Source organism: Chrysemys picta, chromosome 12 (genome assembly GCF_011386835.1).
Source record: "Chrysemys picta bellii isolate R12L10 chromosome 12, ASM1138683v2, whole genome shotgun sequence".
In the NCBI taxonomy this organism is placed as follows: domain Eukaryota; kingdom Metazoa; phylum Chordata; order Testudines; family Emydidae; genus Chrysemys; species Chrysemys picta.
Window position 1 is genome coordinate 15,232,108 of NC_088802.1, and position 27,691 is coordinate 15,259,798.

Sequence of the window (27,691 nt, forward strand, 5' to 3'; positions counted from 1 at the left end):
TGCTTTTAAAGTGTGTATTAATATTTCAATTTCAATTCAAATTTCCAACCAATGACAGAATTGGCAACATTGCGTGTAACTAGTTGACCAGTTGGGGGGTGTTGTGGAAATTCAGGGGGGTGTACAGCCCCCTGGGGGGGTGTAAGGAATGTCCAGTTTCACTGAATTAAGTCTCCTGCTGCAGCACCTCAGTAGGTTACATCAAAGAGGAGCTGCAGTGACTAGGCATTGGGATGCCTGTGCCTTTAAGAACCCAGCCCTGGGAAGCCCATGCTGAGAGGTGCTGCCTGTGGGAGGGGAAATATAAAAGCCGCTCTGCTCTCCCCATCCTATTTTTTGTCAAACACTGGTGTCTCAGTCCCACTGGGGTAATTGTTCCCCCCTCTGCCCTGCCTGTGCCAGGTTCTGCCCTCTATCACCCTCTGGGAGTGCTTCACCCCTGGGCTTAACTCCTGCTCCTCCCCCCGATCCCTGATTTTGCCCTTCAGCCCCTATCCTAACCCTGCTTCCAGCTGCTTGACCACCCCACCAGTCAGTTTTCGGCCCCCTTCTCAGACCCTGGCCACCCCCAGGGCCGGCTCCAGGCACCAGCCGAGGAAGCAGGTGCCTGGGGCGGCACATTCTAAGGGGCAGCATTCCAGCTATTAAGGGGGCGGCAGTTTGGCAGTTTTTTTGCTTTGGCAGTTTGTCTGCTGTTGTTTTTTTTTTTGCTTGGGGTGGCAAAAAAGGTAGAGCCAGCCCTGGCCACACACACACCCCCGATTTGCTCCCTTTGCCCCTTTTTAACCCCTGTAAAAAGCAGTCAGCAGAATGTTATGCCTAGTAAGGGCAGGGTGAAGAGCAGTGGCTTCAGCAGATGTTACTGATGCTGAGTGCATCCCAAGTAGCAAATTCCTACAGAGAGCAGTTTCCTACACTACACCATCCCTGGTCCCCAGGTCACTTAACTTTTTGTGGGCCCGGCGACAAACATATATGCGGGCCCCCATGGACTCAATGGAGCATGGCACAGGGACGTCACTCCCTAGAGTGAGGGGCCAGCCAGAGGCAATGGGGTATGGCATGGTGGGGCAGCCCCACTCCGTCCAGCCCAGGGCACTATTTACAAACAAGCAGTTGCCAGATGCACAATGGCCCGCCCAGCCCTGTGCTGCCAGTGTGCCCCTTCCCCTCAGGGGTGGGCCAATGCTGTGCCACACAGCCCCCTGCCCAAGACTGGAACATCCCCCTAATTCCCTATGGCCAGAGCTCCCCCAGACCGCTATGTCCAGCACCTCCCCCAACCCTTCCCACAAATGCACACCACCCTGCACAACACCACCCTTGCCCAGTGTCCCCCTGCCCACAGCCCCAACACAACTGCCCAGCACCCTGCACAGAACCCCCCACTCCCTAGTGCCCCAACACACCCAGATCTTCCTCGCCACCTCACAGCCCAGCACCTCCCAGAAACCCACTCAAGCAGTGCAGCCAGAGCTGGTCCCGGGGCCGGTAATCACTCTGGCCCCTCAAGAGTGGCGCGATCAGGTCCTGCCCTGGCCTGGCTCTCTCAAGATGCACTTGCCTGGAAGGGCCCAGGTAAGTCCCCCACCCTCAACCCCACCCCAGTTGTCTGAGACTGGCCAGGCTTCTGCACCAGTCCCAGGCAGCTCAGCAATGGGGGGACAGGTGGGGCCCCACAGGGGGTGGGAAGCAGAGACTGTCCAGAGCCGGAGGTGCTCTGGGGTCCAGCCAGGCGGCAGAGAGGAGCAGGGCATTGGAGCCAGGGGGCTGAGAGGATCCCTTGGCCTGAGGAGCAAGTGATGGGAGGTGGGGAGCCAGCAGGATGGCAGGGTCGTGGGGCACAGTGCAAGCAGAGCAGGACAGGGCCCCTTCTGAGCATGAGCCCAGCTTAATGAAGCCACTGGTGCCATTGTAAACCCAGCACTGCTTGCTCTCCCCCACCCACCCTCCCTCACTCCCTCACTCACTCACTCACTAATTTTAACCGGCCTGGGGAGGGTCGCTTTTCAACTGGGTGTTTGGTTGAAAACTGAACACCTGGTAACCCTAAGTGCGAGGTGCTACACTCCCCGCCCCCAGCTGTGGCTGACCGCAGCCCCCTAGGGGTGGGTGAGGGGTTGGTGTGATCCCCATCCCACTGGGAGGGGCCGTGTCTGGGTCCTGGGGCTTTGGGGGGGGGCGGTGTCAGCGCGGAGCAGAGTAGAGAAGCTGCCTTGGGTCACAAGGCTCCATGGACGGGGGAGCACCTGGCCTCCTCCCATCTGCCCCCTGGTCCGACTCGGCTGTCGGCAGGTGCCTGCCCTTTCTCCATGGGCGCCCTGCCTGGGGTGACCATATTTCCTCAAAGGGAAAAAGGGACACCTACTGGAGCTAGCACGAGCCCCTCCAAAGCTGGCCTGAGTCCTGCACTCCCCCAACCCAGGTCTGGCGTAAATTCCCCCCACCCCATACGGGGCTGGCCCGAGCTGCTCATACAGCCGCCCCCCCGCGCGCTGTTCCGACCCGCACCCAGGTCACTCACCGAGGCTGCAGCCCCAGTGCCGCACACGGGGTCACGATGCTGGAGGGTTGAGACCCGTCATCGTTATTGTTGTGCCATTTGTAGCTGGATTTACGGCGCTGAGCCCCCCGCCTGGGCCTAACACGTGTTTGAAACGGAAAGAACGGAGGTAATGGAAAATTAAAGTCACCATCCGTGTCCGGGCTGGTTGGTGGCAGAGCAAGTGCCTGTGAAAGTACCAGCCCCTCCGGGCAAAGCCCGGGGTGGCCCTGGGAGGGGCAGTTTGCCGGGGGAGCCAGTGTAGGGGTGTCAGTGCCCCCCCAGCTGCTGTCCCTGCCCCCCCCCCGGGATGCTGGGTTCAGTAATTCCCCCGCCCAGCTCCGTCCGGCTGGGGAAATAAAGCAGCAGCAGCAAAAAGCTCCAGCCGGTTCTCACCCCCCCCCCCCCCCCGCGCCCTGGGTGGAGGCAGAATGAGGAAGGTGGAGGGCGGGTGGGGAGATGCTGCGGGAGGGAGGAGCTGAAATCCGGAGTGACTGAGTGGGAACGAGGGGGGGGGGGGAAGAAACAGCTGATCAATGGGGGATCAGAACGGACTGAATGTGACTCAGGCACTGCCCGGCTGTAGCTGGCTCGGCTCCTGCAGGGGAAGGGGAGCAGGGGGGGGGGGGGGGCGGTCAGGGCGGGCAGCAGCTCTGGGACTCGCAGACCCCCCCCCGGAAGCAGAGCTGGGGCGAGGACGGGCTGTTGGTACAGGTCCCAGCCCTTCCCCCGGGTGTCTCCCCTCCACTGCAGGCTCCGGCTCAGGGGCTGGTGTCAGCAGAGCCCAGGGCTGATGCACCTGCGGCTTTTTTGCCTGGGGTGCCAAAAAAGCCAGAGCAGGTCAAAGCAGCCCTCCCTAGACAGCTTCGGCAGAGCATTGCAGAGAACGGCCATGGCTCTGGGTGTCTTGGGCCGCCTGAATGCAGGAGTCTGCTGGCCTGGCCTGGACCCCTCCCGCGCCGCAGGGCTGCGGCTGTTTCTTTAAGAGAAAAGGCTAATCTGGTCACGTGACCGCCTGTGTGACTTTACTTTCACTTTCCATGTCGGGCAGTGCTGGGAGAGGAGAGCCCGGTTCTCTGTCTGGATACAAAGTTTCCTTTTCCAAAGGGCGAGGAAAAGCTGAGAAAACTGCAGCGATTTGATAGCCAGGGAATTAACCCTAGAATGTGATAAACTGAAATAGTCACAATGTAAATCATCGCAACAAAACGTCTGGGGTTTGATCACCCCCTAGAGATTGTAAAACTTCACAGAAGGACCAATCAGGTAGATTAATTTTGCTTCAAAATGTCTCCTTATATCCCTGTATATATACCGCTTATTGCTTCGCCGGTTTGTAAATAACACAAAAATTAAATAACCCTGTGAGATTTGTTTTACCCGTTATGGAAACACTACATTACAAAAAGAAGAACAGGAGTACTTGTGGCACCTTAGAGACTAACAAATTTATTAGAGCATAAGCTTTCGTGGACTACAGCCCACTTCAGGGCTGTAGTCCACGAAAGCTTATGCTCTAATAAATTTGTTAGTCTCTAAGGTGCCACAAGTACTCCTGTTCTTCTTTTTGCGGATACAGACTAACACGGCTGTTACTCTGAAACTACATTACAAGTACATTCACAATGATTTACATTCCAGTGCTTTTCAGATTATTGTCCTAGTCGTGTCACTCGAGATTTGTGCGGCATGTTGAATTAGTCATTTGTTTCTTTTGCGGGAATGTTTTATTCAAGAACACTGGGCCGGATCTTGTTCTAAGTGACGTCCCAGGGAGATTTGTAACAAATAACTTCCTGTATTGAGAATACTGGAAGAGATTTACCATGCCACTTCCAGCTGTTCTGTCTTTCTGCCTATTAACGTTACAGTTTTCTACCTCTGACTGTGGGGCTGAATCCTTTTGTTTCTACAAAAACAACAAGGAGTCTGGTGGCACCTTAAAGACTAACAGATTTATTTGGGCATAAGCTTTTTTACTCACGAAAGCTTATGCCCAAATAAATCTGTTAGTCTTTAAGGTGCCACCAGACTCCTTGTTGTTTTTGTAGATACAGACTAACACGGCTACCCCCTTTTGTTTCTGATACTTTCGAGGGAAAAAAGGAAAATTATTTCCACAATCAATCAAAACAGAAAATTGCATCCTGTTCTCCTTCTGAAATGAGAGGGAATTAAGCATGTGCCTAAAGCAGATCATGAGGTCAAGTGCACTTCTGAATAGGGATTTCCTGACATAATTTAAAAAAAGGCATATTTATACATTGGTTGACAGATCATCTCCTACTGTGTGAACAGTCGTTGGAGGGAAATTTCCTGAGTAAATCTATGGGACTAAAGGTAGTAAAAAATTAATTTTAAAACACATTTATAACAATAATTCACTTTTGTTTTGTTTAATATTTTATAGACTTTTCATTGTTAATCAAATATTTTTGAAACAAAATGATTGAAAAAAGAAAATAATTCTTATTCTTCTTTTAGCAAGAGGGGGTCAATACAATGTTTTGATTCGATTTGATTAGAATTCCTATTTTGAATCAATTTGAAATATATATTCTCATTTAACATCATTTCATTGAAAAATTAGAAACATTCCAATAATAGGAAAATTCATTTTTAATGTTTTTTTCTAAAAGTCATTTTCTAATGAAAAATTATTTTGTTTAAACATTTTTGAACCGCGGCCATTGGGAGCTGCAGGCGGCCGTGTAAAAAAACTGTCTGGCGGCCCGCCAGTGGATTACCCTGATGGGCCACGTGTGGTCCGCAAGTTGCCCACCACTGGTCTAACCTGCTCTTAAAAATCTCCAGTGATGGAGATTCCACAACCTCCCTAAGCAATTTATTCCAGTGCTTAACCACCCTGGCAGTTAGGAAGTTTTTCCTAACATCCAGCCTAAACAGCCCTTGCTGTAATTTAAGACCATTGCTTCTTGGACAATTCTTCTCCCTCCTCCTTGTAACAACCTTTTATGTTCTTGAAAACTGTTATCATGTCCCCTCTCAGGCTTCTTTTTTCCAGACTAAACAACCCCAATTTTTACAATCTTCCTCATAGGTCATGTTTTCTAGACCTTTAATCATTTTTGTTGCTCTTCTCTGGACTTTCTCCTATTTGTCCACATCCTTCCTGAAATGTGGCACCCAGAACTGAACACAATACTCCAGTTGAGGCCTAATCAGCGTGGAGTAGAGTGGAAGAATTACTTCCTTTGTCTTGCTTACAACACTCCTGCTAATACATCCCAGAATGATGTTTGCTTTTTTTGGAATAGTGTTATACTGTTGACTCATATTTAGCTTGTGATCCATAATGACCCCCAGATCACTTTCCTCAGTACTTCTTCCTAGGCAGTCATTTCCCATTTTTTATGCATACAACTGTTTGTTCCTTCCTAAATGGAGTACTTTGCATTTGTCATTATTGAATTTCATCCTATTTACTTCAGACCATTTCTCCAGTTTGTCCAGGTCATATTGAATTTTAATCCTATCCTCCAAAGCACTTGCAACCCCTCCCAGCTTGGTATCATCCGCAGACTTTATAAGTGTACTCTCTATGCCATTATCTAAATCATCGATGAAGATATTGAACAGAACCGGTCCCAGAACTGATTCCTGCGGGACCCCACTTGTTATGCCCTTCCAGCATGACTGTGAACCACTGATAACGACTCTCTGGGAATGTTTTTCTAACCAGTTTGCACTCACCTTATAGTAGCTCCATCTAGGTTGCATTTCCCTAGTTTGTTTATGAGAATGTCATGGGAGATGGTATCAAAAGCTTTACTAAAGTCAAGATAGACCACTTCAACCACTTCCCCCCTATTCACAAGGCTTGTTACTCTGTCAAAGAAAGCTATCAGGTTGGTTTGACGTGATTTGTTTTTGACAAATCCATGCTGACTGTTATTTATCACCTTACTATCTTCTATATGTTTGCAAACTGATTTGCTCCATTATCTTTCCTGGTACAGAAGTTAAGCTGACTGGTCTGTAATTCCCCAGGTTGTCCTTATTTCCCTTTTTACAGATTGGCACTACATTTCCCCTTTTCCAGTCTTCTGGAATCTCTTCCGTCTTCCATGACTTTTCAGAGATAATCACTATTGGCTCAGATATCTCTTCAGTCAGCTCCTTGAGTATTCTAGGATGCATTTCATCAGGCCCTGGTGACTTGAAGACATTTAATATGTCTAAGTAATTTTTATCTTGTTCTTTCCCTATTTTGCTTCTGCTCCTACCTCATTTTCACTGGCATTCACTATGTTAGACACAGTCACCACCAACCTTCTTGGTGAAAACCGAAACAAGGAAGTCATTAAGCACCTCTGCCATTTTCTATCTCCATGGTGTGTGGGTTGGGAGTAGGAGTGGAGAACTGCCCGCTGCCAGAAGTAACTAGCAGCCAGTGTCCTCCCTGTATCAGAGCCATATCCTCCTCCCCCAGTGGTGTGACAGCAGTCCTCTGTAGCTGGATAGCTTCCTCAACCTTGGATGTCTCCATATGAATACTCTAAAGGAATTCCTTGTGGGCTCAGATGCTCCTCAGCCTGGTCACCTCCTCCTGTAGCTCTCCCACCTACTTCCTAAGAGATTCCACCAGCAGGCACCTCTCACACTGGATGGTCCCCGCAGCCTGGCTTTCTGTGAGTGGGAAATGCAGGCCACAGTCTCTGCAAATCCACACCAGGATCTGGGTAGAGGCATCCACGGTTAGGTTGTGTGTCTGGATACAGGCGCAGGTGAAGGAGACAGGAGCAGCGCTGGCACTGGCAACGGTGGCCCTTCCTAACCAAAGCGATTATATTATGTCTCCCTTCCAGAAAGTCCCTTTCAAACTCCCCTGTTCACTAGCTCCCCTGGGTCACTTAGCCTCTGGCTTTTAAGGCCTTCTCTCCTAGGTCAGCCCTACCCCCTCGTTAATCACACAGGGAGAGGGTGATCACAGGGTTGATTGAGGCTGATCAAAGATGATCAAGGATGATCCAGGGAACAAAGGCTCAAACAATCCCCAGACACACAATCCTGACTGACCCAGTAACCTGTGAGAAAGAAAAACTCAAACAGCCAAACAAACTTACTCACTCCAAAGTTAGTACTCACACCTTGTTCGTTCAGCAGGGGGATCACCTTCTCCCCCTCTCAAAATCCCCTATTTGCAGTTCCCTGTTCACTACCTCCTCTTGGTTGCTTAGCCTCTGGCTTTTAAGGCCTTCTCTCCTAGGTCAACCCTATCCCCTCGTTAATCAGGAGATGGGGTGGTGGGTTATTGCTATGTTGGAAGGTGTGAATGGCAGCCATCAGCTGGTTCTTTATCTATAGACAATTGGGGACCTGATTAAAACTGGTGGCTCCTGTAAACAGATGCCGGGGCCCATGTGTTCCCCATTTCCCCTGTCTGGTTTTCTGATTTTTTCCTAAAGTTAAGAGGGTTCTGCCCACTGGTGTCTAGAGTGTTCCATGAAATGCTGGAATTCATCAGCTGCAGCATTCAAAAGTTATTGTGTGACACAGAAATGCAATTAAGTTGTGTAAAGGGCCTGCTTTTGCTTGGCCAATAATGTATCCTGTGCAGAATTTTCCATTTTCTCTGTATCCAGCTTGTCTTAAATCATTGCAGCTATTTTACATTCAATACACGGTTAGTTTTCTCTCTTTTCTCCTGTCGTCTGGATCAAGTACCAGTGAGATGAAAGTTCTCTCAATCTGCCACAGCTCTGGAACCAGATCCCCTCTACCTGATGTTATCATTTTCTTCATTACGTTTTATGTTCACAAGCTGGAATCGGGTAGGAATGTCCATGGCTTCTGCTGCTTTTTACAGGATTGATTGATTTGTTTTGATTTATAAAATTTCCGTTTCACTAGCTTATTCAAAAGTGAACAAAAATTAGCAAAAATTCCCAAGTGTATCAACACCAGGAAAATATAAATAATTATTATGAGCTGGGTGAAAGTTTGTTATGGGTTGAATTAAAATCTTATTCAAACTGATTTGTGAATGCCACTTTTCACTTAAGATAGTTGTAAGAGGCAGTAAAAGGGGCCACACCTAAACAAGGCTTAATCGAGTCTGCCCAGAGACTAGCACCATTGGTGTGAGGGGTGAAAGGACATGGGCAGGGAGGTATCCTCTGGATATTGTGACCAGATGGGGGTGTGAGAGAGTGAACACACAGAACTGAGAACAGACAAGAAGAGAGAGAGAGGCGGAGACAAACAAGCAAGGAAGCCAAGCAGGACCCTGTGAGCACAGTGTGACCCTGGGAGAAGCTAGAGAGAGAACTTCTGGGTCTGTTGGTTAGGGAGGGTTGGGACTGTAAGCTATGAAATTGTTTCTTTTGTCCTTGGTTCATCCTGCATTTGGAAAAGCAGGACTTGGTACATTCCTTTTCAATAAACGAGATTGCATCAGAGAGAATACCAGGCTATGCCAATTGCTTGGGACATCTCTACACTACAAAATTACGTCTACCTAACATACGTCGGCATACTTGTGTGTGTCTACGCTTGGTCCTTGTATCGGCGGTGTGCATCCTCACCAGGAGTGCTTGTATCGATTGTACTGTCAGCGTGGGGCATTGTGAGAAGGCTCCTGAGAGCCGGAAGCAGTCAATGTAAGCAATGCAGTGTCTACACTGACACTGCGCTGACCCAACTACATCAACCTTGACTCTATGCCGCTTGTGGAGGTGGAGTTATTAAGTCAGTGTAGCGGGGTTATTATGTCAGAAGGTGCAAAATTGAAGTGTAGCACTTCCAAAGTTAGGCTAACGTAAGCTGCCTTGCATCAGCCTAACTCTGTAGTGTAGACCTGGGGTACATCCAACAGGAACATCCCTGGGGCTCCAAAATTTGACTAGCTGATGAGGTTGAAATGAGGTAACATTAAAATGTCTCCCCATGATTTCAGAATTAATAACTCTTCAGCCACTGTCACGCTGTCTGGAGTGACTCACGGCCATGAATGCCTTCCTCAGGGCAGACTGTCAAACAAGGCAGATGCCCCAAGCTGGCGGTGTGGCCTATAATTAATTTCACCGAGTCAGTAACAAATGTGAACTCCTGGGTCACTATACCAGTCTTACCATGGAGTAATAGACAGTCCCCTTAGGTTCTCCAGCCTATCTTGTCACCCAGACAAACTGGACTTGGTGATAAATGGTCACTTACACCAAAAATCACGCACTGGTTGCTTCCAGTCCCAAGAGACCAGTCACTTACTCCAGATGAATTGGTACCCTAGATCTTACACCAAAGACAATGCCTGAATCCAATCCTGTAATAAATTATCAAAAGGCTTATTAACTAGGAAAAAGAAATGAGCTATTCACAGGTTAAAACAAGGGAACATATATACAAATGAGTTACCATCTAAATCCTAAGAGTGACAGAGTTGTAGAGATCTGCCCATTCAAAGTGTCTTTCAGGGTGGACCCAGGAGAGTCCCTGGGGATCTCTGGTTTCAGCTTGGTTTCTCTAGCCCTGTGAGAGTTCAAACAGCAAAGAGACAAAAAATCTTCATGTCAGCTACATTATTTCCCTCTTCCAGCATTCCAAGCAATGGGACAAGGCCTCCTGCACATTCTTCTCTATGGGTGGATGAGGCAATTAACAAAACTTTTGTCTTATAATGGCCCATATAAATGTTGATCTCCTGGATGGACCCCAGCAAGGTGTGCTGAGGCTGCAGGGGAGGGGGAGAGCAGGGGAGGGGCTCTGCCTGCTGGAGGCCCAGATGTGAGCAGCTCAATCCGGCCTGGCTGCCGTGTCGGCTGTGTTGCGCTCTGCATTGGGAGGGAAATCCCGGATCTTTTTAGAGTTTTACAAATTCCTCCCGGACGGCTATTTCAAAACCAAAAAGCCGGACATGTCCGGGAAAATCCGGACGCATGGTCACCCTACCACAGGGACTCCAGGATCTGCAGCTGCTGCCACCTCATCCTCCAACTCATCACCAAACAGCTCTTCCACATTCTGCAAACTGGCCTCACTGGCGGACTATGTAGGAGAACAGAACCCCTCTGTTACAGCAGGAGAGTCTCGTCACTGCTGCACTCTTTGCATGGCTTGCAGAGGTCACCGTGGAACACGACTCCCCTGCCCCAGGAGTGTCTCAAGGAGCTGCCTGCGCAGTCCCTTGGCACCCACTAGCAATGGTCTCTGACAGTGGCGTTGCAGAGGGAGCTGAGCAGACCGTCCCTGCTAGGACTGCCTGAATTGCTGCCAGGACTGATTCGAAGAGAAGAGCAGATTTCTCCTCTGTGCTAGGGAGATTCCCATAGGAAAAGCAGCTGTGGTGGGGGAGGGGCAATACAAGCACTACCCCTCAGCCCTTGAGTAGCAGCAACTAGGACTCTGAGAGCCAAGGGATTGGTGTGTCTTGCTGGGAGAGCAGAGCTGGAGAGCAGAAAAGGGCATTGGAGGAGTCGTAGAAAAGTCAGTGTCATGGCCGGGTCATGGGCAGCCAGACCTAGTGGTCAGAGGCAGAGTCCACACTCAGAAGACAGGCGTCGAGAGTCAGCTGGGTCAGGATACTGGAAGAGCAGAAGCAAAAGACCAAATTGTGTTCAGAACCTCCAATCAGATGAGTCCCAGCGAGTCAGGATGCCAGGAAATCAAGCCTGGGGAGTGGGAGCAGGAACAGCTAACACATAGACTCATAGACTTTAAGGTCAGAAGGGACCATTATGATCATCTGGTCTGACCCCCTGCATGCTGCAGGCCATAAAACCATCCCCACCCCTTCCCTGGACTCTGCTGCTGAAGTCCCCAATCCTGTTATTAGTGACTTCAATTGGCAGAGACCCTCCTGCTAGAGATCCCTGCCCCATGCTGCGGAGGAAGGCGAAAAACCTCCAGAGGCTCAGCCAATCTGCCCTGGAGGAAAATTCCTTCCCGACCCCAAATAAGGCGATCAGTAAGACCCCGAGCATATGGGCAAGAGTCTCCATCCTGACCCCTTTTAGCCATTATGCTATTTACCTACCATTGCTTGGTTTTCCTTGACTACTATGTTTTACCATTAAACCATTCCCTCCATAAACTTATCTAACTTAATCTTAAAGCCAAACAGGTCCCTCGCCCCCACCGTTTCCCTCGGTCCAGAAGACGGGGCAGCTCGGGTGTTCAGACAGCTTCTTGTTCCTGCTGCTGGTTTAAGGAGGTCCCGGGGGCCGATTAGCTGCTCTGGGACTCTTCCAATAGGCCTCAGGGATGGAGCCTCAAACTGGATGTGGACTTCGTAAGTCCTAGGTAAGCAGTTTTTAGTAGGCTTCCAGGTGGTGTGCTGGAGTGTGGCTGCTCCCATGAACCCTGCAGACCCGGGTTAATGACCCATGGGTCATGACAGTGAGTGATCTCTCCCCGCTCAAACCTCCTGATGACAACTAGGCTATGTAACAGGAGCCCCCTCTTTGTTGCAACGGCCCCAAGTGCCCAGAAGAGTGAACGGTTCTTACCTCCAGGAGATGCAGGGGATCTTCCATCTAAGCCTCAATGAGACCCATGTCGCTTGGTCTGACAGGATGAGATCATCTGTCCCCACTGCTCTCTGAGCTGGGCTGGCTGCAGCTGACAGCTGTGTAAGGGGCTGGGACAGAGACTGGAAGAGAGATGTTACAGTCAGGGTCCAGGCCCCCCAGAAGGAGAACAGAGGGTCTGAAACTGAAAGGCAAAGCAATCAAATCAGCGGATTTGACAGAGAATTTTTGTACCATACAGGGACATCAAATAAGGTCTGTTAGGAAAGCTGAGATGTTAGTCTGGAAACTGCTAAGGCAAAGATTGTGACTCTTAAGATTCAGTTTTAGTCACTACAAAGTGTGTTTTGTTTTGTTTGTCTGTTTGAAATTTGTCTCTTTCTCTTGCTTAGTATCACTTACATCTCTTCTTTGTTACTATGCTTCCCAAACCACCTCAGTGTTGTGTGTTTGAGTGAAGTGTGAGTCTCCAGCCTACCTAACAGGCTGAGCTGTGCCCTGTTTCTTTGAAGGTAGCGAATAATTTCTGAGTGGTGCTGGGCACAGAGTCCAGGGGCCGTTCACCAGACATCTCCTGTGAAACCCAAAGAGAACAAAGGAGCAAGAGAGATTCCGGCCCCACTGACTCATGGGAACTTCCCATAGAAGAGGCTACACAGTGCTCCAGACACAGCCAGCAGGATCCCTCCCACAAGCTGGGCCATGTCCTTCCCCTCCCAGCCCCACAGCTTCCTCCCCACCCCAGCCTCAGTAACCCCTCCCATCTCCCTGGTCTCCCCACCCACTCTCCAATACCAGGCTGTTTCCATAATGGAAGCAGGTTTGTACCAGAGTTCACTCACCGCTAGATCCTGGCCAGGCCTCGTGTCACAGCTTTCTAGCAGGGCTAGCAACCCCGTTGATAGTCACTCTTGCAGTTTGTTGGCTGGGAACTCAGCCCTCCAACCAGGTGACTGTCCTTTAGTCCACTCCTTCCTGGGTCATGCTCCTTCCAAACAAAGTCCAAAAATGTCTTGAACAGAAACAAGGCCTTCCACCCTCGTGGGGAGCTCTTCCTCAGCCTGATTTCGGCTTAGCCTGCCCTTCTTGGGTTTCTATGGTCTTCTATGTCCCCCTCCTTAGGGACAGTGGGAGAACTCAGTCCTACCCTGGACTCCAGGTTTTGGCCCAAGGCCATATACTGAACAGCTAGGTCTGCTTCTGTACTTTTGCTGCTGTTTTCCCTGGTTTCCTCTCAGGTGGGGCTCATTCGGTCATCAATTTGGCCTAGCTCCAGGCTTTGCAGCCACAGGCCAAGCCACCCTGTTATATATCTTCCTCCTTAAAATCCGGCCCAACCCGGGGGCAAGTTCTACTCTTGTCCAATCTTCATCCCTCACCATCTCGTCGCTGTCACCGGCTATGCACTCATACAGCCTGGGTGTGTGGCGTCTCCAGCTCTCCAGCCAGCTCGCTCACCAGAACTCAGAGGCCATCCTTCTCTTCCTGCAGCCACTCATTCTCATTAAAAACTGCTTGCAGAGCCTTGTTCTGAAACCACTAGTTTCTTCTGTAGCCTTTTTTCTACTGCCGCTGCATCCCCCAAAACCTTTTCCATCAGGGTCTGAGCACACACCACTGCTCAACTCTTGTGTATGTCCCTACTTCAGCTGATTCATCTCTTTGCCAACCATTTCCTCCTTCACCTCCCTGCAGCACACGACAGGGTGTGTTGGAGGAGGGTCTGCAAGGTCCATTACTATCCCTGCCATCTCCACCTAGCCTGCCTCATGTGTGTTTGTCCAAGAGGACAACTTCTCCTTTCTTTCTACCTTCTTGGGGCCCTGGCCCCTCCTTTTGCCACTCAGCAATTTCCTATGCAGGCCGGGTCTTTCGATATGGCCTCCTTCTCTGCACCAAAACCAAAGAACTTTTGTTCCCATCTTGGCATTAGGTTATGCTTGTACACTTTCTTATGTCCTGCTCTCCTGGGCTAACCTTCTCCGCACAGCCCCAGCATGCTCTCCGAGTCGGCTCTTTTTGTCCATGGACGTAGCAGGTTGATTTCCCTTTGCAGGATCTCTGACAGGTATTGCTGCTGCTCCCTCAAGATTACCAGCTGCATCTGTAGCTCTGCCTGCACTTCCTTCTGCTTCTGTTGGGTTTCTAGGAGCTGCTGAAGAAACCCCCCAGACCTGTTTTGGCTGCTTAACCAGTCCCTGGAACTCAAATGGGAAATCCCAATTGGGGGGACGGACCTTCCTTCAGTAACCAAGATTTCCATGAGCCCTCACGGATGACAGGGGGAATTCAATCCTGCTGACTATGCCAATAATCAATGAATCTACTCATTGTTAGGTGCCCTCTGGTCCCCCATCGATGGTCACTCCAGCACCATGGCAGTCTCTCTGCCTGGTAATTCAGCCCTCTGGCCGGCTCACCACCTTTAGTCCGCGCTTCTGGGGCTCAGCTTGTCACACACTAAAAGTCCAAAGAGGTCTTCCCAGAGAAAAAAGTTCTTCTGCTCTCACTGGGGCTATGGCTCAGCCTTCAGCCCCCTTGCTGGGCTTGATAACCCCCTCTGGGTGCGTGTATGCCCCCTTCTTTGGGGCCAGTAGAGGAAACCGGTCCCACCCTGACACTGGTAGCAGCCCAGGGCTCTGTACTCAACAGCTAGGTCTGCTCTTTTCTCTTTGCTGCAGGTTTCCCTGGGCACATCCTACCTCTCTTCTCAAGTTCCCTTCTAGGCTTTCTGTGCTGCTTTCAACTTCTTACCTAGTTCTCATTCCAGTTCATAGCCCAGCTGGGCTTTATCACCGCTGAAGTCTGGTTCTTTCGGGGCCAATACATGGTCCCTCTGAGGTAGGACTCATTCTGTAATCAGTTTGGCTAAGCCCCAGGCTCTGCAGCCCAGGGGAAAGCACTCTCCTTTCCCTGTTACAGACCTGCGCTGCCCAGTCCTGCTCTTATTGGGCTGAGGTGAGTCTTGCCCACATGCTCAGTGTTTAGCTGATCGCCATATTTGGGCTCAGGAAGAAATTTTTCCTCCAGGGCAGATTGACAGAATCCCTGGGGGTTTTTCACCTTCCTCTGCAGTATAGGGCACGGTTCACTTGCTGGAGGATTCTCTGCACCTTAAGGTTTTTAAACCATTTTTTGAGGACTTCAATAGTTCAGACATAGGTTAGGGGTTTATTACAAAAGTGGGTGGGTGAGATTCTGTGGCCTGCGTTGTGCAGGAGGTCAGACTAGATGATCATAATGGTCCCTTCTGACCTTAAAGTCTATGAGTCCATGAGTTCAGACCTCTCCAGTTCAGACCTGGTTTCCAGAGGGGCTAAGTTCACAAAGCTTGACTGGCTGCAGTTGGAGTTTTGCTGGTTCTGGTGACTCTGACATTCAGGCCCTTCATCATTCAGAGGCTGACAGGTTTGTTGAGGGGATGGTGAAACCCCATTGCTGATCACAAGGAGGTCAGAGTCAGGTCTCTAGGAGCCGAAGGTTCATTTGTCCTGCTGCGGGAAGTGGAGCTGGAGAGTGGAGATGTTATGTGAATTAGACTGCATGATGGAGTTGGAGACTGAGGGACGGGAACCTCCTCACAGAAATGCTCTCAGGAGACCAGGTTTGAGGACATCTCTGGGGAGCCTCTTGCTAGGAAAAAAAACAAGGGTGGCACATTGATGGAGATGTCTCTGTCCCAGGGATGGGGGAAGCTCCCAACCAGACTATGCAGCAGGGATCCCATTTCTCCCCCAAGAGACCCATATGCCCAAAGAAGTAAATGGCTCTTACCTCCATGAGGGAGCGGGGTCTTCCCTCTCAGCCTCTTTGAGAACTAGCACTGCTTGGTTTCATAGGACAAGATGACCTGTCCCCACTGCTCCCTGCGGTGGCTCAGCTTCTGACTGCACCCATCTGGGAGGCTGTCGCACACCCCAGGCCTAGAAGACAGGTGGGGAGGAGGTTCCTATTCATGTCACACTCTGAGAGCCCAGAGAAGGGCCAAAGGAAGAATAAAGGGCAGGAGGTGAAGCAGGCCCTGAGCCTCTGTCCCATCCTCACCTCCTCAAATGTGGAGCTTCCTGAGCTTCAGTTGGGCAGACAGTCTGTAGCCCTGACACGAAGGCCCTTCTGTGCCATATGGGCCAGGGAGATCTCTGCCTGGGAGCACAGGGAATGGGATGGGGGTCAGATCAAGGAAAGAGGGGAGGGGTTACGGGAGTGAGGGGAAGAGCTCATGCCCCAGATGAAGGAAGTTTGGGGTCAGAGGGAAGGACCCTGGTCCACAGAGAGGGGAGAGAGTTTCTGTCAGTGACAGGGGCCTCCATTTCCCCTTCCACTAGCCCCCCATTTACAGTGAGACAGAGCAGTACCTGCAGCAGGGAGCGGGAGTTGCTGAACCTGGGAGGGGAACCTTTAAGGGCATCAGATGAGGCGCAGCCCTTGCAGCATCTCGGGCACCTGGCGCAAGTGCCGGATGATGCGGAGCTGGCACATCACCTTGCCCGCTACGTCCTCCTGCTGCAGGGGAACGAGAACATGTTAGACTGAGACACTCCCCAGGAATCAGGGAGGATTAAGGGCACCTGGAACCAGCACCATTTCCACCCAGCAGCTGCTCATGTCTGAGTGGTATATTCACCCTCCTGATCCCCAGGATGGAGGCTTATTGTCCTCTCTAGTGACCTCCAGGGCCAACCCCCCTCCTTGTAGGGTTAGCTCCTGCCCCCTCCCCCTCAGTGCCCCTGACAGCTGTTCCACCTCCAACCCACCTGGGGACACTGCTCAAGTTCGTAGAACCCTCTCCTCCATTCCCACCCAGGTAGGGTGGGGAGGCGGTTCTAGCAGGGAGGGGGGCAGGAGGGATTCTGGCAACAGTGAAGTGGGATGGGGGAGGTTGAGTCCTTTCCCCAAGTCACCCCAGTGACAAATGCTGAAGCCACAGGATGGCAGCCCTGGTGAATGGGGCAGGTCAGCAGCCCCTGCTGACTGAATCCTTCCATTCTCTCTAGAGCGGCCAGCAGCAAGACCAGCTTCCCATGCCCATGTGCCTCAGCCCTGCCTGGTCAGTCGCCATCACCAGTCAGTCCTTGGCCATGGGGAAACGGGTGCAGCTCTGTGGGGCAGAAAGGTTCACAGAGGGCACTTAGGGGACTCTCCTGCCCTTCCCAGGAGTGATATCAGAGCATCACATCCTAAGAACAGAAGTCCATGAAGTCCACAAGTCTCCACTAGGCTCCTTGCTCCCAGGCAAGCGAATGGCGATAGGATGGGAATGAGGCCTGGGCCCTGCCACAAGCTCCTGGAGCTGCTTACCTTGTCCTCCATCAGTTGCTGGGCTTCCCCCAGGAGGGAGGAGACTAGCACCAGCCCAGCCTGGCTGACACGCAGCAGGGGCTCGTGGTTCGCCAGCATTGCTGTCTGGAGGAAGTAACGTCTCTGCCTCTCCGAGAAGAATTTTCCAAAGACCTAAAACCAACAGGACACGAGGCTTTAGCAGATTGCCCAGAGCCAGCCTCCAAGTCCTGGGGATAGAACAGCCTCACCGTCTAGTGCCCCAAAGGGAGGGTAAGAGCTGCTGTGGCCAAGGCAGTTCATTCCCCAGGAGGCTTTCAGGGTCCCGTGGCTCAGGGAAGCCCCTTTATTAAAAGGTCACAGCTGCTTAGGGACCAAAGCCTCCAGTGGCTCTTTCTGGAGGACAATTTATCGCAGGGGCCATGATGGGCTGGAAATGGATCTCTAATGTGGGTGAGCAGGGCCCACTCTGCTGTGCAGCACACAGAGATGATAGGGGTCCCTGTATTGCCTCCAGCAGAGAGATCTCCTGCACCTCAGTGGCTAGAGAAGTGTGCATGTGGAGGGGAGAGAGAGGGGGTTGGAGCTGACAGACCAAAGGTCTATTCCCGCCAACTTAGTGATTTCTCTAGTAGCTGGGTATGGCCTCTGCAGCTCCTTGGTTTCTTCCAAGGGGAATCCAATCTGCAACCTGACAAGGATAAGGAGACTCATGCCCCGTCCCCATCACAGACACTCCTAGGAAACTTTTCTTCTGCTGCAACGATTCAGCTTGTGGGAGGCGGGACAAGCTCACACAATCTCTCACATGGCGTCTGTAGAGCAGCATTCTGTAGATGCACTTGTAGATCCAGGAGCCATTCCAAGGCCTCCTCTGTGATGTGGTGGAAATCACCCATTTCACCTTTGACTCCAATCTGGGGGCCCTGTGTTATGGTGTGTTGGAAGGTTTGGAGGTTCTCACCACAGTAGTGAGATGGGGGGGGGGTGTGTCTTTGATTTTCTACTTGTGCAGCAAGTAGCCGCAACTTGGGTCAGTGACAATGTGCTTCTTTGGAAGAGTGGTTGAGGTCCAGATACTCTGCCATTCCCTGGTGGGTCTGGAGACATGAGGGGGGCGCATGTGGTCCATATTGGCTCTGGAGCTCACTGTGTCACCTACCCAGTTCCCACGTTGGGGCATTCTGCTTCCTGACTGGCAATGGAATTGGGCAAACCCTGCCTCCTTTCTCTGCTTCTACAGGGGGCAGGGAATGAAACAAGGGTCTGAGCAAGCAATAGTGACTGACTGACCCAGTGCTCTCCTCTCAGACACTTGGGGATCAGCCAGGGGGACAATGAGCAGAGAGACACCCAGAGCCATAATCCTATATTAACTCACCCACCCGGGGAGTCTCCTTATGCCACGTAGCAATGGCTCCAAGTAAGACACTCAAATTATGGCAACTAGTGAGGTTCCAATGTGGGACCTTTAGCACCAGCCTGTCCCGCTGGGTGCTGGATGAGGAACTAGGAGCTGGAAATAAGGAGTGGGCACTTTTCCTGTCTCCAGGATGCATCCACTGCAGGGAACCCAGCCAGCCCCACTCCCTGAGCTGTGTCATGCCCTGGCACAGTGTCCTTACCTCCCCGACCCTGGCTGTGTTCTTGTAGCCCAGGAGCCTGCGGTCCTGATGCCAGTCATAGCACCACAGATCTTCTGCCTCATGTATGGTGAGCCCTGGAAGAGAGAGAGACACTTTTAGCTTTCTGGTTGTAGTTTCTGTGTCCTTCCAATCCCACTAGTGGCTGCACAGTGGAGTGGAGAAGAACAGAGGCAGAGAGAGAATTGTCCTCCAGCTGGCGTCAGTCTGAGAGAAATTGTCTGGGGTCCCATTACCCACCTGTGGTCACTCTCAGTCCCCTATTGGGTTCCGTGTCCCAGCGGGTTCCTTACCCCTCTCTTGGAGCAGCAGCTGGTAGAGCCGGTAAGTCCCCTCCCTGGCCTGCCGACTGATGTCCTTGTCTGGGTCACTGATGAACAGAGCCAGCTGTGCCACCTGGTGACCCATCCTAGGGAACTCTGCTGAGATCTAATGGAAGGGAGAGGAGAGGGGACTCCATCAGCATTTTCCTGTCAGCTCCCTGTCCCCCTGGGCCAGAAGGCTCCTTCCCCTTAGCCCCTCTGCAGGAGATGCTGGGGGAGAGGAGCCTGAGATAGACCCTTCATTTGCTCTGCTGCCAAGGGAGCCAGGAGCTGCTTTGGGATGACAAGCAGGGGCTGGAGCATGGTCCCCTTAAAGGCCCAGGGACAACACTTAACCGGGACAAGAAGAACTTGACTCAAGCCTATCTCATTCCCTGCTCTGACTCTGCCTCCCCATGAGGAACATTCCTAACCCACAGCCCCTGCAGCAGCAGATCCTACGGCCCCTTGGAGCCAGCCCGTCTACGCCTGGAGTCAGGAAGCTGGGGTCAGAGGTCACTTACGTCAAACTCAGGGAGGGTGACTGCGTATCTGAGCAGGGCTGTGCTGCTCCTAATGGCCCTGGCTCTCTCCTGGGACACCCTGGACACGATCCAGAGGTTGACATGCTGTGGGGAAAGGAGGCAGGTCAGGATCAATGGGCAGGTGCACGTGCTTTGCAAATGAGCCCCACCCCCCCCATCCCCAGGGGCCTGAGACATTATGCACAGGGGGAAATATCTGAGTCATTGATCACAGAGCCTTAGAAGGGGATTCTTTCCCCCAGGACGCAGCTTGTATCCTGCAGGTCACAACTTGTCAGTGTCTCTCTAGATTGGGACAAGGTTCGGTGTCGGGGCTGGTCCCATCCTGATTCCTGAACAGTTCACCAGAAAGGAGACCGAACCCTCGCCCTTCCCTGCTACTAAAATCCTTGGTGGGATGTAGGGAGTGACTGAGAGCACAATCCCCCCAGGAATTTCAGAGCATGTCAGAGAGAAGGGCTGATTCCCTGGGGTCCTCCTGTTTCTCTAGGAAGGAGCGTGTGCCTCTTCTCTGAGAACCATCTCCGGAGTCTCATGGTATGTGTGTTGAGGGGGGGGGGGAAGGGTGGGTTTTCAGACTCTCACTCCCCAAGACAGCCAGGGACCCTGTGGTTAGTGCTCAACAGAACCAGGCAGAGCTCTGGCTTGAAGTCCCAGCTCCTTCCTCTGTCCCTCAAGAAAGAAGGACCTGACAATGCATTGCACTGACCTCCCCAACCAAGGACGGCCCACTGGGGATCCAGCTAGGAGGACAGAATAGAAAATGGATCTTCCAGTCTCTCCTTACCAGTCCCCCAAAGATTTAAGATAAAATTGGTCCCCACCCCTCCTTATGGGGCTCACCTCCAAGATGTAGTGGAGCCTGTCTGCATCTGGGGACTCTGCCAGCAGGTTCCCCAGCATGGCATCCAGGAGCTCTGGCATGACTTTGTGCAGAGCCTGCAAAGCATGGATCAGAGTTAGGGAAACTAGGCCTACACCTGCCACAGGATGGGAAGAGGGGTCTCTGGGAAGCACTGGTGAGACTCCCACACACATATCCTGGCCTCTCTCATTCACATCCCACTGCAGGCAATTAGCAAGAATTGATGACACCTGGATCTTTGATCCATGAGCTTAGCAGGTCTCTGCAGACGGCCTTGTAGGCAGACGAGTATGAAACAGCCAAGTTGCTATGGATGGAAGCTGGGCTGCTCGGCAAAACACGGCATATGGAAGAAAGAAAGAAAGAAAGAAAGAAATCCCCCAGGGAGGGGTAATCCTCTGGAGGGAAGGATCCAACCCTGCTGCTTGTTCCATCTCTGCCTACCCCACCCCTAAATCTGGAGCTCCAGCGAATCAAGGGAGGAGGGACCAAGGACCACTCTGGAAGAGTAGGAGGATGGAGGAGGAGGATGTACCTGGATGTGGGTGGTGTCCTTCTCCATGCCCAGGGTGAAGACGGAGTGAAGGGCAGCTCGCAAGAGTTGGGTCTCTAGGTCTCGCTCAAGGGCAGGGTTCATGGTGCTGGCAAGAGAGAGGAGCTGGTATTACATTGTGCAGTACGGGGGTGGGACTGTCGCCAACACGGACACGAAACCACAGGGATATAGGCGCAGGCTGGCGAGAATGGAAACGGAGGCACTGAGCTAGGGAATGACAAGGCCAAGGCGTCACAGACAGACAGTGGCAGGACAGGAATAGTGCCTGTTCCCTGGAGCCTGCTGCCCCTCCTGTATCTGAGCCCAGGAGTGAGTCCCTCCCCAAGGCCCCTGTAATGTTACTGGAGTGAAAAGAACAGCCCAGCCAGGAGAGAGTGAACCTTCCCACCCCACCGTCTCTGCCAGAGGAGCCACTCTTAGGTGGTGACCTGGGAGCAGGAGGGACAGTGACTCTCAGCCTTGGGCCTGAGCAGCACTGGGGGTAGGGGAGCCAGCGGGCGGGGGGGCTGTCTCGGTACCTGAGGTTGCCCACTGCAACCAGGGAGTCGGCGAGGATGGCGCTGGGTGAAGAGTCATCAGGAAGCTCCTCAATGAGCTCCTGTGAGATGCAAAGGAGACAAAGGAGCGTGTGAGATTTGGGCCCTACTGACACCTCCCAGTGAGGAGATTACACAGCCAGTGCCCCACATAGCCAGCAGGATCCCCCACTACCTCCTGCTCCTCCGATTTCTTCCTGCCCATCAAACTTGTCCCTCTTCCAGGATTCCTGCCCAGCTCAATCCCAATCCCCTTCTTTCCTCCTCCCTGTCAAAACTGCCCCCATTCAGCACCATCCCGACTACCGACCTGGGACCATGTGATTCCTTGTCCCCCAGTTCAGCTGCCTTCCAACCCCACAATTCCCCCACTGCCCAATCTCAGAATTTCTCCCTTCTCTTCTCCCCAGTCTTCAGCCCCAGCAATCCCTGCCCTCTGCTGCCCCCTCCAACACCACCCAGCTCCCACCCATTAGCCCGGTGATACCTCTGCCAATCCCATGTCTCTCTCCTCCCTCCAGCTGCCGTATGACGTGTTTCACTCACCACAATCCTCTCCACCACAGCCACCTTGCAGCAGTGCGGCTCCAGCGTGTCCTGCCCTCTCTCCTGTGCAGCGAGACACGCGAGGTAGATGGCCTGCAGGAACATGAGCTGCTGCCCCTCATCCTGTACCCACCAGGAGTGGGGTATAGCGAGAGAGAACCTGTTAGCTAGGGACCTTCCTGCCCCACCCACACGAGCTCCAGGGCTCAGGCCTCAATGGGGGATCGTGGGGACCCACCTATTGTCCAAATCCCCCACGACTCCTACACAAGCAGGATCAGGAACTGGAACAGTGCCTGTGAGGGGAGGAGACCTCGGCTGTTGTGGGACAAACACTCCCATTTTGGGGGTCCCATATCATGGATGTAAAAGGGCCCCATTAGGGGTAGTGGATCATCAGGGACAAGATCCTCAGCAGGGGGTGGGGATGATGGGAAGGGACAGGACAATCTTGGTTCCAGCACGGGTGGGGAACATTTGTACATTTTCTCTGCACTGGAACTACTCTCGGATGACCTTGAGAGCAGCTTCATCTGTGGCCATGTCCACCCATTCCTCCTCCTCTGAATCCCTGGGAGAGAAGGGAACAGGGTGATGCCTGCTGCCACTTGGGGGAAGGACAGGGGCGTGGTGGGGAGAGGAGGATTAAAGACCCCACTTCCCACCTCAGGCACCCAGGGCAGATCGGACCCCACACGTCCCTCTCAGGGATGCCTTCAGCCCCCAACAGCTTCAGAAGCCTATAGTAGAGAGCCGCCCCCGTCCACTGTCCAGGACTCCATGGGAGGTGCCGACTCCCCCAGCCCCGGAGCATCAAGGACCAAAGTGGCATCAGCTATTAATTCCCCCACCCCCAGTTCCCCTTGCTGAAGGGGCAGCTGTGTGACTGCTGCTGGTGTCAGTGGGATTCACGTGGCTCAGGCCAGACACCTGGGCTGGGGAACCCCCCCGCCATATCACTGGGAGAGCGTCTGGGTAGTATGGGTAGTATGGAAGTATGGGTTTGCATATGGCTTTATTAAAACCTAATTAGTCAGTAAGTATTTTAGAAGAACTCGCCCATTAGAGAGAGAATCATGAATTACTCAAAGACAATGAATGGAGAAAAGCGGCAAGAGCAATCAAATACATGTTTGGTTCTGGCTTATTTCCTTGGTCTTAAAAGAGAGTAACAAGGCCTGAGTCTCCTCCCTCACAATAACCCCATGCTCGCCCAATCAGCATTGAGACTCTGAGAATCAGAAAGCTGAGAGTTCTCACCAGATGTCCCAGGTCACCAACAGAGGGAGTCACTCTTAGAGCACTATTCCAGCCACATGTCTTGGGGAGGGCCTCCCGCAATGAGAGTTGGAGTGCAACCCCCCCTCCCTACTCCACATGCACAGACAGGTCCTGGTGGTGAAAGGAGAGCAGGGGAAAAGGACAAAGATGCAAGAGAAGAAGAGAAAGGAGGGAGAGACAGGAAAAGGGAAAACAAAAAGGAGAAACCCCAATGTCCCCAGTGATTCTAAGGGACAAAGTCCTAGGTCGGAAATAAAATGCTGCCCCCACAATCTAGTGTTTTCCTTTCCTAAAAATCAGCCGGCACCTGATGGATCACACTGAACAGGTTCCAAACCTCTCGGAGGCTCTTACCTTCTATACAGGGACGTCTGTTTTCTAGCAAAATCAATAAAAGAAAAGGAAAAAACTCCGAAGAGGGTCCTCCTTGCGCTCAAGTATGTGAAAGTGAATTGTCTCTCAGTCCTCAAGGAGAGACTTCGAGAAGGAGACGTGCTGAAGCAAAGCCACAGGGATCTCCAAGGTTGCCCCTGTCCTGCACCGCTGTCCTGCCTGGCTGATGTCAAGATCTCTCTGTGAGATCATCGCCTCCCCACCACCTTTGTCCAATAGGCTGAGGTCCTGCCAAAGGCCCTTGTGATGTCACTGCCACACCCACCCCTCCCCTGCAGTGCTGATGTCCTGCCCCTGTCCAGCCACATTGGATGTTTGAGCTGCTTCCCCTGGATCACCCCACTCAATGACTCTTCATTGTGGGGATGACACCGACTACACAGTAGAACACGAGAGGCTCTTCCCCATCTACGCTTAAGTTTTTCATAAATTAGCAGACTTTATGGACAGAAGAGACAATTAGAGCATGTAATCTGACACCCTGCATATCGCATGCTTTCTGTATAGCATAGTAGCTAGTTTTTGAGTAAACACGTTCCAGAAAGGCATCTAGTCTTCATTAGAAGACATCAAGAAATGGGGAATTCCCACCACTTCCATTTCTAGTTTGTTCCTTTGGTGATTCATCCTCACTGTTGAATATTTGTGCCCTATTTCTAATATGAATTGGTCTCTTTTGAGTTTCCAGCCACTGGGTCTTGTTATGCTTTTCTCTGCTAGATTAATGAGCCCTTTAATACCTGATATTTTCTCTCCATGAAGTCACTTCAACACTTCAATGACATCACCTCCCGATCTTTTTTATAATCTAAACAGGCTGAGCTCTTTCAATAGCTCACTAGCAGGCATTTTCCTCCAGCCCTCAAAATGTTTCATTGCTTTCTGCTGCCCCATCTCCAATATTTCAAAATCTTTGTCAAAGGTGGACGCCAAAACTGGATGCAGTATTCCATGATCAGTCTAACTGATGGTGTGTCACCTCCTTCTGTACACTACATATATGACAGACAAAAACATGGTACAGGTACATAAACAGATCATGTGATTAGATAGAGAGACAGACAGATAGGACCATTTCTTCTCCTAACACACAACCTCATTTAGTCATAATGATAGATTTCTCTTTGATTGTGAATTATGTTAGCTAGCTAGATAAGAAATAACCTATGGAAATTATTGTGCTTCTTTTCCCTTTAATGATTGTCTTCGTCCACATCATGATTTTCTTATAAGCATTCCTTATTAAACATTATTTAGCAAAGATTTTTTATGACTAAATCTTACTCCATCGCTCATTTACAAACAGCTCATAAAAAGTACTTGGTGTTTGGACATCGAGCTGTTTTGACTGGATACATTTTAAACATGCTGTGTTTTGTTTCTCTGAATAAATGGAAGTATCACACGTGGGTTCCTGAAAAATCAAGGGGCTAATTCTCAGCTGGTTTAAATTGTCATAGCTCTGTTGAAGTCAATAGATTGCTGAGAATTTACACCAGCTGAGGATCTGGTCCAAAAACTCATGATTATGAAATTAAAACTCACTTTGAATATTCTGTACAAAGGCCCTGATTCTGCAGCCCCTTCAGCATATTCTAAACTTTAAACATGAGTGGCCCCATTGAAGGTTTAAAGAAAAACGTATACTTAAGTCCCTGTTGGTTATGGGTTAGGGTTATGGATAGAGCTTAAGGCTAACACCAAACTGGTGTCAGACCCTGACACTGTACAAGTTACTCTCCTTTCCCAATCAAATAAAGCCCTGCAATTGGTGCACTGGAATTATTCTCCCTTTCTGGGTTCTGGATTATTAACATGAAATAACAGTTTATCCCATAGCCAGAATCTCTGGGTCTTCTCCAAACTCACCAATCCAGTATGCCGCTTCATCACCAACCTCTCCCTCCCGAACGTCCTGCTCACCAGCATGGTCATCCCGATGGTGAGCAATCAGGAGACGAGTTCCTTCCCTAGCTACCATGCCCAGGTCTACTTCCACTTCCTGATGGACTGCATGGAGCTCTTCCTCTTTGATGTCATGTCCTGAGACTTCTATATGGCCATCTGATACCTGCTGCAATACGTCACTATCATGAGCAATCGTATCTGCCTCTGGCTGGTGGCTGCCTCATGGCGAGGGGTAACATTTGCAAAAGCACTTATGTGACAAGGTTCCATTTTCAAAAAATGCCTTAGTCACTCAGGCCAGATTTTTAAAGGTATTTAGGTGCATTGTGAGATTTTCAAAAACATCTTATCATTTAACACCCATTGATTTCTATAGGTATTAAGCATCTAGGTTCTTTAGGTAATCCTCCATAGGCACCTAAATACCTTTAAAAATATGGAAGTATTATATTTATAAGTGCCAAAGTCACTTTTGAAAATAAGACTTAGGTACCTAAATACCTTGGTGGGGGGATGATAATTTTACCCAATGGCAGTAAATGGAGGAGAATCTGTGTGCGTGTAAGTGTGAGTGTGAGTGTGTGTGTGTGTTTATATGAGAAGAAGAGGGAGGATGTATAGCGAGACAATGTATAGCCAGGTCTACACTGGAAAAGTTTTGCTGATATAGCAATACAAACAAACTCTCCTGATGTAAATGTACTATTTACCAGTTTTGCTGGTATTGCTTACACTGGTTCTCTGAGAGAAACAAGCCACACCGCAGAAGCATTTTTAAGCTGGTTTAACCATGTTTACACTAGGGATTTTACCGGTATAGAAATGTTGCAAAAAAAAATCACACTTCCAAGCTGACATTGCTATGATGGTGAAAGTTTCTAGTGTAGCTCTGGCTTATGTGTTTCTTTTTGTGAGATTACATTATGAGTGCAATGTACTGAGACATTGCTTTCAGTGTGTGTTTGCCAGTCAGTACACTGCTCACATGTGTGTTGTTGTCAGTGTATGTTATTGTGAGTAACAGAGGGTCCTGTGGCACCTTTAAGACTAACAGAAGTATTGGAGCATAAGCTTTCGTGTGCTTGCATCTGATGAAGTGGGCATTCACCCACGAAAGCTTATGCTCCAATACTCCTGTTAGTCTTAAAGGTGCCACAGGACTCTCTGTTGCTTTTTACAGATTCAGACTAACACAGCTACCCCTCTGATTATTGTGAGTGTATACCTGAGTTGAAATCAATGTGCATGTGAGTTTTCTATTCCTGTGTGTGTCCTTGAGAACATACATGATGTGAATGTACAATATCATGTGTTTATTACTGAAAAATATTCTGTAACTTTTGTGTGGGTTGTTAGTGCTTCTTCTGGAGTGCAAGTGTGCATTATTGTTGTGTTTGTGAACACACAATATTGTGTGTTTATTAGTGAAAAATATTGTGTGACTACATGTGTGTTGTGACTGTGGATTATTGTGTGTGTGTGTGTGTATGTGTTTCTACATGTACATGATTGTGTATTTATGGGCAAATATTATTTTGTGCATGTGTATGTTTGGAAGTGAACATTCATAATGACTTACCGCTGAGCCTGGTATAAAAATCAAAAACTGCTGTCTTCCTGCAGCTCCTAAAATAGTGAGATTTTAGTCCATTCAAAGGTGATGCCTACAATGCATCTTTTCCTCACATGCCAAGTCCAGCTCATTTCAGGAGTCCTTCAACGTTTGTATTTCCTGTCTTGTTAATTTTAAAACAAAATTTGCAATAATTATTTTGAGCCACATTTTCAAATGTCACTTTTATTCTGCAT

General features: G+C 50.5%; 2 protein-coding genes across 3 annotated transcripts in view; one reads left to right on the top strand and one right to left on the bottom strand.

Annotated features, from left to right (window-relative positions):
- Positions 1 to 27,691, bottom strand: part of LOC101942541 (butyrophilin subfamily 1 member A1-like) — a 343,737-nt gene that overhangs the window by 74,144 nt on the left and 241,902 nt on the right. The gene's annotated exons all lie outside the window — the stretch shown is intronic.
- Positions 3,196 to 27,691, top strand: part of LOC135975014 (butyrophilin subfamily 1 member A1-like) — a 190,929-nt gene continuing 166,433 nt past the window's right edge. The window contains exons 1-3 of one of the 2 annotated variants that reach the window (XM_065565048.1): positions 3,196 to 3,808; positions 4,818 to 4,882; positions 8,228 to 8,337. In XM_065565048.1, the coding sequence (XP_065421120.1) occupies positions 8,238 to 8,337 (100 nt within the window). In that variant the 5' untranslated portion in view covers positions 3,196 to 3,808; positions 4,818 to 4,882; positions 8,228 to 8,237. Of the gene's footprint in view, positions 3,809 to 4,817; positions 4,883 to 8,227; positions 9,948 to 27,691 lie in introns of those variants that run through there. The other variant, XR_010592081.1, reaches the window with a different exon arrangement.